General features: G+C 39.9%; 1 protein-coding gene across 2 annotated transcripts in view; it reads left to right on the forward strand.

The window, feature by feature from the left end:
• Positions 1-11,432, forward strand: part of Rbl2 (RB transcriptional corepressor like 2) — a 52,522-nt gene that overhangs the window by 31,149 nt on the left and 9,941 nt on the right. For both annotated transcript variants that reach the window (XM_075976863.1, XM_075976862.1), the window contains 5 exons: positions 218-382; positions 935-1,046; positions 4,078-4,344; positions 4,504-4,784; positions 4,872-5,048. In XM_075976863.1, the coding sequence (XP_075832978.1) occupies positions 218-382; positions 935-1,046; positions 4,078-4,344; positions 4,504-4,784; positions 4,872-5,048 (1,002 nt within the window). The remainder of the gene's footprint in view (positions 1-217; positions 383-934; positions 1,047-4,077; positions 4,345-4,503; positions 4,785-4,871; positions 5,049-11,432) is intronic.

Below are 11,432 nucleotides of genomic sequence, written 5' to 3' on the forward strand. Positions count from 1 at the left end.
ACAAAATATTTTATATTATTCATGTGTAGATTATTTACAAATATAAAAAGAAGAGCTGCTTGCTACATATGGTATTGCATTATTAAACTTGTGATTTCTGATAAATTGAATATTTTCAAAAATATTTAGATGTTTCATTTTGCTTTTATACTCATAAGACTTTTACATTAAAAATTATAGTAATTATTAGTTAACCCGGGAATTTTCTTTATTTCAGGTAATAGAAGTATTTATTAGAGCAGAAGATGGTCTTTGCAGAGAACTGGTCCAACACCTCAACCAGATTGAAGGGCAAATTTTAGATCATTTGGCATGGAGAACAGAGTCCCCACTGTGGGACAGAATTAGAGAGAATGAAAACAGAGTCCCCACGTGTGAGGAGGTTTGTGACGGTATCTTACCTCTGTCTGTAAGGGGAGCACATCAATATTTTATAGGCTCTGCCCTCGGGGACAGGGCTTTGCAGTGTGATTAATGGTTTATTCCTGAATCAAAGAGGAAAAAGAATCAGGTTTCTTGAGAACCTGTAACTGTCCTCAATTTCCATGACAGTAAAAATTCTGACTCTCCAGATAGTCAGGAACATTGGTTCAGACAATTCAGTCAGGAAACTGGTTTGAATCTTTTAGTAGTTCAGTTAAGAAACAACTAATCAGACAAAAATTTCCTTTTGCCTTAGACTGTTACTTTATTTCTAGCAAAATGTTCTTGATTATTAAGATTTTGTGGAAGCGGGCGATGGTGGCGCACGCCTTTAATCCCAGCACTCGGGAGGCAGAGGCAGGTGGATCTCTGTGAGTTCGAGACCAGCCTGGTCTACAAGAGCTAGTTCCAGGACAGGGTCCAAAACCACAGAGAAACCCTGTCTCGAAAAAACAAACAAACAAACAAAAAAAGGTATAATTTAAGATTTTGTGGAAACAATTCTTTATAGGTCATGCCACCTCAGAACCTGGAACGGACAGATGAAGTTTGTATTGCTGGCTCTCCCTTACCCCCAAGAAGGGTGAGTGAAATACGCGCTGACACCGGAGGACTTGGAGGAGGTGAGTCTAAGACACTAGAGGAATTTCACGTCCTGAATCTAGATGCTTAAACTTCATCTGACCCTGTACGTCAAGTTAATAGCCATGCAGAGCAAAGAATATTCTGTCTTTTAGTGATCTATCAATCATGTAAAAATGCTTTTTTCTGTGTGAGAGAGTTGGGACAGGGTCTTATGAAGTCCAGGCTGGTCTTCAACTCACTATGTTGCCAGTGATGACCCTGAACTCCTGACTGTCCACTTTCCAAATGGTGGATCCCAGGTGTGTGCACTACACTACCACACCTGACTTAAATATGCTTTTTTTTCCCCTTTGGAAACAGGGTTTCATGGTAGCTTGGAGCCTGTTCTGGAACTTGGAACTTGCTCTATAGACCAGACTGGCCTCAAACTCACAGAGATCCTCCTGTCTTTGCCTCCTGAGTGCTGGGATTAAAGGTGTGCACTACCACCACCCCGTTTAAATATGCTTTAAAGAAATATTAACATTAAACCTTTTTGAGAGAGGGTCTGGCTGTATAACCCAGGCTGACCTTAAATTTTAAATCTTGCATCCACATCCCCACTACAAAGATTGCAGGGATGTGCCATACTTACAAGTATCTTTTTAGATATCTTTACATTTAATTTGGTCTTCATTTGTAAGTGAATTTTCATCTATAAACACACAAAAGGGCAGAAATAAGAAAACAAACTATTAACAATTCATTGCCAACTATAGAATTCTCAGTGAATTCTCTCAATCTTTCAAATATGTCTTCCCTTTTATGGTTTTGTTTTGTTATGTTTATTAGAGATAGGAGTCTCACTGTGTTGCTCACTCAGGCTGATTTCCAATCCTTGGTCTTTCTGACTCAACATCTGAGAATATAGGTGTGTACCAGCACACCTGACATATTAAGGCTTGCTAGCTATGGGATCCATTAGATACAGTGAGACAGGATAGCTCCATGGCTGGACCATGTTCAGCTTTGTTAGCGCTGTGCTACTTAGGTTAATGTGACATCTCTGCTCGGCCAGGAAGTACAGAAAATACAGGCTTATGTTATAGCTGGCTCCTTAGATGACTGCCTAGGTGCAAGATTTATATTTATGTATGGGCATCTGTCTTCTTTGATTTTTTTTTCTATTTTCCCCCAGTGCTGGAGACTGAAGCCAGGGCCTCCCAAGTGCACAGTACACATCCTACTATTGAGTACACTTTCAGCTCCACAACTATTTTAAAGAACAGTTATATAGCTCCAAAGAGCTCCTAATCCATTAGAACATTGCTATTGCTAGGTCAGTTTCAAAATGTACTTAATAAGCATTAGCTATAAAAGAATTGCTTTTAAAATTAAGTTCACTCTAAATCAGTGCCTACTTAATAAACATAGATTATTCAGGGTGTGGTGGCACATTCCTGTAATGTCAGCACTGTAATGGAAGACTTAGATAGGAGGAGCCTAGTTTTAAGGCCAGTCTACATAATTTAGCTACATAATGAATGAGACCCTGACTCAAAACAACAACAAACAACAAAAAAAACCAAACTAACTCACTAATTGAATACTTCATGAAATTTTCTCATTTAAAAATTGTTTTAAGATTTATTTATGAGTATTTCACCTGCATATATGTCTATGCACCATGTATGTGCCTGGTGCCTGCAGAGGTCAGAAGGTACCGGATCCTCTGTAAGTGAATAATTATGGATAGTTGTGAGCCACCATTTGGGTGCTGAGAACCAAACCCCGATTCTCTGCAGAAGTGCTTAGGCATCTCTAGCCCTTTCTTATCTCTTAGAGAACAGTAATAATTGTTTCAGTACGTAGACCTGTTTTCAGATCTGATAATCTGGTCTTTTTCAGTTCCATTTTTGTAGTTTTTCCCTCCGCAAGTCTCTGAATGAAAATTGACATTAAACTTCCATTCTTTGTACTAGCTACTTCTCTCTTCATGAATCTGCATGGTTGGGTCCACAGCTCTGCCCGTCTTTATGTCGTCTTGTATGTAGTCTAGGGATGTTAGGACACAGCTTTCAGGACTCACTTTTGTTGTCTGTTATGAACTCCTTACTTTTATTTTTAAATCTGAAAGAGCTATTTCATGCAGGTCTTACAGACAGTGGACAGGGAAGAAAGAAGTGCTCACATTCCAAAAACTCACATGTCAGTAAGAATCTTAAAAATAAACTAAGCCATAACAATTAGTTTTTGTGTAGAGTGACTAAGAAAAGAAAAAAAAGTTGCTCTGGGCATGGAGTTGCATGCCTTTAATACTAGCACTTGGAGCTTGAGGCCAACCTGTGCTAAACAGTGAGTTCTAGGACAGCTAGAGCTACATAGAGTGACCTTGTCTCAAAAAATGAACATTCAAGAAAGTATTAATAGTTAAACAATGCTGTATTTATGTATTTAAAAATAACAAATGCTGATAATGTCATATCTATTTTTGCAACAATTTTGAAATTATTTAATATATAAGCATTGAATTATATAACTTAAGTAGATGATATGTATGGCACATGAATCATATCTCAATAAAGCTATTTAAAACTAAAGCTTTATTAAATCAAAACCTTATATGTCTACCTTACTGAAGAATATAGAATGTTAGTAATCTTCCCTGCGTGGGAAGGACAGAGGAATACTCATGGGAAGCTGAGGGAAAATACTGCTGGATGGTATGTCATCATGTCTCTTGGTCAGGTAATGTCTGTTCAAATCTGAGTGTGGGGGAAATTAAATGATTCCTTCAATTACCTCTATACCAAAATATGGCAGAGGACAAGGTGGGGGAGGACAAGGTCCAATCTGACTTCTGGGAAGGAAGACCAAGAAGAGACAGCTGCAAGACAGCGGGGATTTCCTTTGTGAAATGCTTTCCTTGAATTTGCGCTAAAACAGCTATGTGTCCCATGACTTCTGTATACTTTATCTGCTTTAAACAATGTACAGTATCTGAAACACACTGTATTTCCCTATGAACAAGAGCTTAAGTGGAAGTCAGATTGGTTTCTGTGTTAAGAGTCTGGTTTCTTTTGGTTGTAGGTATAGCATCTCCAACCACATTATATGACAGGTACAGTTCCCCAACAGCCAGCACTATCAGACGGCGGCTATTTGACAATGACAGTCCCTCTGAAGGAGGCACATCTGGGCGCATCCCCCCACAGCCCCTAGTCAATGCTGTCCCTGTGCAGAATGTATCTGGGGAGGCTGTATCTGTCACACCAGTTCCTGGACAGACCTTGGTCACCATGGCAACAGCCACTGTCACGGCCAACAATGGACAAACAGTGACCATTCCTGTACAAGGTAAGGAAGGCAGAGTTAGGGATTGAGTTCTCTGGCATTTGTTAGTCAATCACCTAAAACTTGGAAAGAGTGTCAGTATAAAATAGCAGTGACGGAAGATGGGGAGGAAAGAAACGGAAACCTGTCAACAATCCTTTTTTCCTTTGTAATAAACTGTAGGTATTGCCAATGAGAATGGAGGGATAACGTTCTTCCCAGTCCAGGTCAATGTTGGAGGCCAGGCACAAGCTGTGACGGGCTCTCTCCAGCCCCTCAGTGCTCAAGCCCTGGCTGGAAGCCTGAGTTCCCAACAGGTGACAGGAACAACTTTGCAAGTCCCTGGTCAGGTGGCCATCCAGCAGGTTTCCCCAGGAGGACAACAGCAGAAGCAAGGCCAGCCTTTAACCAGCAGCAGCAGTCGGGCCCGGAAGACTAGCTCTTTATCACTTTTCTTTAGAAAGGTAACTTTTCATGTACCTTTACTGGAGCACAAGCTTGGCAGGTGTAAGTATGAAATAAGGTTTGACATATTCCCGTTTCTCTGTTAGGTTTATCACTTAGCTGGTGTCCGCCTTCGGGATCTTTGTGCAAAACTAGATATTTCAGATGAACTGAGGAAAAAAATTTGGACCTGCTTTGAATTCTCTATAATCCAGTGTCCTGAACTGATGATGGACAGACATCTGGACCAGTTGTTAATGTGTGCCATTTACGTGATGGCAAAGGTGAGCACATTCAAGACTGAAAAGGCAAAAGTGCTACTTTGTTACTCAGAACATTTCCCCCCACAAAACGTGAGGCTTTATTGTGATGAATAACCTTTAGGCCCACCGGCCAAAAGAGTAACTTCAGCCCTAATGGCCTGCTTTGGCTATAGGACATTTTTAAAAATTTATTTATTTTACATCCTGGCCACAGTTTCCCCTCCCTCTTCTCCTCCCAAGTCCCTTCCCCTATCTCCCTTCTGCCCGCCCTGCCCCATAATCCACCCCTCCATTTCTTTTCAGAAAAGGGCAGGCCTCCCATGGATATCAACAAAACATGCCATATCAAGTTGCAGTAAGACTAAGCACCTTCCCACATATTCAGGCTGGGCAAAGCAACCCAGTATGCGGAATAGGGTCCCAAAAGCCTGTAAAAGAGTCAGAGACAGCCTCTTTCTCCCAATGTTAAAAGTTCCATGGGAGGACCAAGCTACACAACTGTAACATATACGCAGAGTGTCTAGGTCAGTCCCATGCAGGCTCCCTGGTTGTCCTTTCAGTCTCTGTGAGCCGCTATGAGCTCAGGTTAGTTGATTTTCTTATGGTGTTCTTGACCCCTCTAGCTCCACAATCCTTTCCCCACTTGTATGCAGGATCCCTGAACCCTGCCTAGTGTTTGTCTGTGGGTCTGCATCTGTTTCCATCAGTTGATGACAATGGCTAGGCACCAGTCTGGTTATGGAGATGGCCAGTTCAGGCTGCATATCTGTTTTGCTAGGAGTCGTAGCTGGGGTCACCCTTGTGCCAGGTTTTCACCTGACCCTGAAATGCCCCCCGTTTCCTGCAGTCTCTTTCAGCACCTTTCCCTCCTACCCCAAGCTGATTGCTTGTGTTCTCACCCTCACCTGCCCTCAGTTCACTCATGTGCTCGCTTCCATTGCCCCTTCTTAGCCCTGGGCGCCCTCCATGAGCCCTCCTTGTTACCTAGTCTCTGCGCCTGTGGATTGTAGCACAGTTGTCCTTTATTTTACAGCTAATATCCACTTAATGAGTACATGCCATGTTTGTCTTTCTGGTCTGGATGATTCAGAACATTTTTAATAGCTGTGCATCGAGACTTCCATTTTCAAGTATGTGCAGTCATCACACACGTGGAATATTCCATTTTATAGATATTGGGCAGTATTTTTAGCCATCTATTAATGGACATGTGGGTTGTTTTTCTCTGAAAGTTATGAACAACACTGTGGAGAGCATTGTATGTAGATACCGGCTTCCATTTCCCTGAGTGAATGCCTAGTAATGATCTGTCGATCATATGGGAAGTGTATGTTTATACATTGAGGAACTACCAGTCTACTTTTCAAAGTATTCCATTTTATATTCCTACATGCAGTGTATGAAAGCCTTAATTCCTCTAGTTTCTCATCAATACTTAAAAAAAGATTTATTATGTTTGGAGGAAGGGGGAAGTTTTCGTTGCCAAATTTGAGGGCCAAGATCATGAACCTTTACCACTGTCTTCTAAATTTTATAGTTTCTGGCTTATCCTGAGATTCCAGTCTAGTTTTCCTCATTCTGTGTTGTTTTCTGGCTGCCACATCATTACTGAAGACACACCTCTCTGAATGGTCTGTGAAATGGGCTATCATGGACACATGGGTTATGTCGAGACTGTCAGTCTCATGTTGATCTGCATCCGCCACACATAGCATCTCTCTGGATGGTCTGTGAAATGGGCTATCATGGACACATGGGTTATGTTGAGACTGCCAGTCTTATGTTGATGTGCATCCGCCACACATAGCATCTCTCTGGATGGTCTGTGAAATGGGCTATCATGGACACATGGGTTATGTCGAGACTGTCAGTCTCATGTTGATCTGCATCCGTCACACATAGCACTCTACACTCTTGATGGCTCTTGTTGATTTGTAAATTTTGAAACTGGGAGATGCGAATCCTAACTTTATTATTTTTTCATTGACTTTAGCTATTCTCAGTCTCTTGGAATTCCACACAAAGTTTAGAATCAATATATCACTGTCATAAGAGTCCCTTGAAAGCCTGTAGCTCAGTTGGGGAGTTTTACTCATCTTAATTTCAGTCTTCAGTCATGATCATGGCATGTTTTCACATTTATTTAGGTCTTCTTTTTTTAAAAAACATTTGTGCTTTTCAAAATGTAACTCTTGCCCTTCTTAATTTTCCTGTATTTTTGATGGTATTGTAAATGCAACTGTTTCATTTTTGATGTATTCATTGCAAGTAAATGAACAGTTGGTTTCTCTGTCTTAAGTGTCCAACAACCTTGTTAAGCTAGTTGACTTTTTTGGGGCAGGGATTGAACCTAGGGCCATTAAAATGCTAGACAAGCATTCTATTGAATCCCAGTCTTGAACCTCTTGGTCTAGTGGATTTTAATCATGCTCTGTGTCGACTTTTTGTGCAGATTATGAAGTTTTAATAATTGTACTACTGCTTGTCCAAATTAACTTTCTTTCCTAATTACCATGGCTCCTCCAGTGCAGTGTTCCTAGTCCTAGGGAGAAAACAACAAGTCTTTCACTATTGGAATATGGTGTTACGTATATCCCCCACCTCACCTGATCCTCAGGTAGACTGCTTTAATCCAGTGAAAGCATTTTTCTGGCTTATTGAGTGTTGTTTCATTAAAAATGTTGAATGTTATTAAAGGTCTTTTTCTGTGTTCATTGTGAGTTTTGATACTCTAAGGATATAGTATATTACCTTGGTTGGGTTTCATGGTGGATCATTTGCATTCTCTTTGCAAATCCCTTTTAATTATGGTGATAAGTTTTGCTTCCATGTTGAATTTTGTACTTCTCACAAGCTGTTGTCTGAAATTTTATTGCATGGCTTTGTCTAGTTTTGTTCCGGGGGTAAATCTGGCCTTTTAGGAAAAGAAATATTTCATCTTATTTTTTCATCTTAAGTTTGTATTAGCAAAGAAGCCACCGGAGCTGGTCTTTTCTTTGTGGGTAATTTATTGATGAATTCAGTCCCATTCTTCTCATGGGTTCATTCAGGTCACCTGTCTTTTCTAGAGTAAGTTTTGGCCGTGTGCATCTTTCTAAGACATTGTCTGTCTCTCCAGAGTTAATGCCATATAATCCCTTTTGTCCTTTAAGGTCTATAGTAAAATCCTTTCATTTCTTATCAGTCAATCTAACTAAAGGTTGGTAAATTTTGAGAACTTTTTTTTTTTTTTTTTTTTTGGTTTTTCGAGACAGGGTTTCTCTGTGGCTTTGGAGCCTGTCCTGGAACTAGCTCTGTAGACCAGGCTGGTCTCGAACTCACAGAGATCCGCCTGACTCTGCCTCCCGAGTGCTGGGATTAAAGGCGTGCGCCACCACCGCCCGGCAATTTTGAGAACTTCTAAGACTATTTTATATCATTTATTTTCTCTATAAACATACACCCTAGTATTATTTTCTTCTTTAAGTCTACTTTGGCCTTTTAAAAATTGCATGTATCTGTTGTGTGTGTGAATGTGTATGTGCACACAGGGTCAAAGAACAATATCCAGAGGTTGATTCTCTCTTCCTTTAGGTCATTAGGCTTGCATCTAGTATCTTTTCCCATGGGCCACCTCAGAGGATCTTGGCTTATTTGGTTTTTCTAAGTGCATCAGATGGTTAGGTAACTGATTATAGTATTTTTTTTTCATTACCTTTAAAAAATATCTCCGTATCCTTTGTAAATATGGGCACTAACTACAAAAGTAGGCATTACCTGCACCTCATAACTTGGCATCATGTATGTTTATTTCAAATTACATTTGATTTTCATATGGCTTCTATTTAACTTGTATATCCTGCAGGGCCATGTAACTTCCAGTTTTGTGAGTTTTCTAGACTTGTTGCTGATTTCTAGTTTCATTTCACTGTGTCTGAAAAAACAGTTTATATATTTAAGTCCTTTTAAATGTATTGAGAGTTTCTGTTTGCTTGATGAGAGGGTCTCATGTAGCCCAAAGGGGGCTTGAATGTCCTTCATTCCTAAGTGCTAGAGTTTCAGGTATGTACAGCCATGACAGTTTACCCCGTGCTGGGATTGAAAGTGACCTGAACAGGGCGTGTGCATGATAGGCAAGCACTGTACCAACTGAGCAGTGTCGCTGGCCTTCCACATTTGTTTAAGATCTCTGTGAGTTCGAGACCAGCCTGGTCTACAAGAGCTAGTTCCAGGAGGACAGGCTCCAAAACCACAGAGAAACCTTGTCTTGAAAAACCAAAAAAAAAAAAAAAGAAAAGAAAAGCAAGTATTAGCCGGACGGTGGTGGAGCACACCTTTAATCCCAGCACTCGGGAGGCAGAGGCAGGCAGATCTATAGAGCGAGTTTTGGGACAGGCACTAAAGCTACACAGAGAAACCTCATATTGGAAAACAAACAAACAAAAACAAAACCCCCAAAAAACAAAGCAAGTATTTTATTGCCATCAAGAAAATAGTGTTTCCTAGATGTCTGTTAGGTTAGGTCAAGTTGTTTAAGAGACTTGTTAAAGTTTTCTCTTTGATGTTCTGCCTAGATCTTCTATTGTTGAAAGTTTTGTTATTGAAATCTTTATATTTTTAGGTTGTCTGTTTTACTTTTTTTCTGTCATAGAGTTTATTATTTGGTGTCCTATTAATAGACACACTAATGATTATTACAGCTTCTTGATGGATTGATCTTTGTGAACTAACCCTTCAGTAATATTTGTTTCTAAAACCTATTTTACAGTTTAATAGCTTATAGCTACCCAGCTTTCTTTGGATAACTATATAGTAAACATATATGTTGTTTACTGTCAAACGTATTTGCATTTTTAAAGTAAAGTGTCTCCCAAAACAGTTTGTTTTCCCAGTTTTACAACGTGTGTTTAATCATTTGCTTATGTTGTTACTGTCTCTACTGCATTTATCTATTTCACTTGTTTTCAGGATTTTTTCTTTTTCTTTCTGGTTTGTCAAGACAGGGGTCTCTGTGTAACAGCCCTGGCTGTAGACCAGGCTGGCCTTGAGCTCTTAGAGACCCACCTGCCTCTGCCTCCTGAGTGCTGGGATTAAAGGGATACCACCAGGCTTGGGTACTTATTTTCTAGGTATCTTATATAAATGCTTTCTGTTGTATGTCTTTGTTCCTTTATTTCTCCTTTTTTCTTTCTTTTGAATTAGGTATTTTCTATTTTTTGCTATATTTTCTTTCCTCTCTCTTTCTCTCTCTCACACACACACGTATTTTAAGTCCTCAGAACTTAGCTTCAAATTCATGTCAACAAGATATACGTGCATTAGTGTTCTCTTTCCCCATTTACCTTTTTGTGAGGGTATTGTTTATGTGTTTAATCCACCATGACCTTGACTCAGTGGTAAGACTTCTAAAGGAACAAGAAAAAGGCATGTGTGTATTTATAGCTGCTGTTATAGTACCCTTCCTTACATTTCCGCTTATTGGTTCCTGTGGGTTTAAGTGGTATCTGCAGTCACTTGTTTAATACCCTACCCACCTCCTTTGTACATTTTTGTTAAATGTATATTTCTGTTACAGCTACAACAAAACATCATAGACATGCATTTGCCCTGTCTTTCTGATATGCTAATGCTTTACAAGTGTTCCTGGACCTTTGCATGTGTGTTTGTCACTTGTTTCCATTGCCTCCCGTGAGGGCTGCTGTTAGCAGCAAACTGTTTACTGTTTACTCACTTCTGAAAGGATAATTTGCAATGGACAGGATGCTTTTCTTTTTGACCTTTGTGAATCTGTTGCTCCACTTGTACAGTTTCTGATGAGAAGTCAGCTCTTACCATATTTGACTTCCCTGTAAAGGAAAAATGGTTTTCTCAATGCTTTCTATGGCTTTAGATTTTTACTATGATAAGCCTGGTGTGGATTTCTTGATTCAGTCTGCTGTTTGACAAGCTCCCTGAATGTGTACAATAATGTTTTAAAGTAAACTTGGCTGCTTGTCAGTCTTTTTTATTTTTTTACCCCAGTGTCTTGCTATGTAGCCCAGGCTAGCCTGAACCTCTTGATCCTCCAGCCCCTGCCTACCATGATGCTCAGCTTAAGTCTTTATTTCTTTGAACATCTTTTTTTGCTTCGCTACCTCTGTCCTCTTCTTCTGACACTCTTGTTCCATGAATGCTGATGTGATTCCTCGTGTCCAAGTTTTCTGGGGCTGTTCTCTGTTTTTCTGTTCTTCAGACAATATACTCCTTGGGCAAGTTTGTTGATTTTTTTCTTTTCCAGTTCAGATCTACCGAGTTCCACTTCCAGTCAACTTTTCAGTTTAGTTACTGTACTTCTCTATAACGGGTTGTGGTTTACACACCAGGCTCCTTACTAAACTTCAGGTTTTCACGAATAGCTGCTTGTTCATTTGCTCTACAGTCTTTGAA

This window comes from Microtus pennsylvanicus, chromosome 6, assembly GCF_037038515.1.
Source record: "Microtus pennsylvanicus isolate mMicPen1 chromosome 6, mMicPen1.hap1, whole genome shotgun sequence".
NCBI classification, from domain to species: Eukaryota; Metazoa; Chordata; class Mammalia; order Rodentia; family Cricetidae; genus Microtus; species Microtus pennsylvanicus.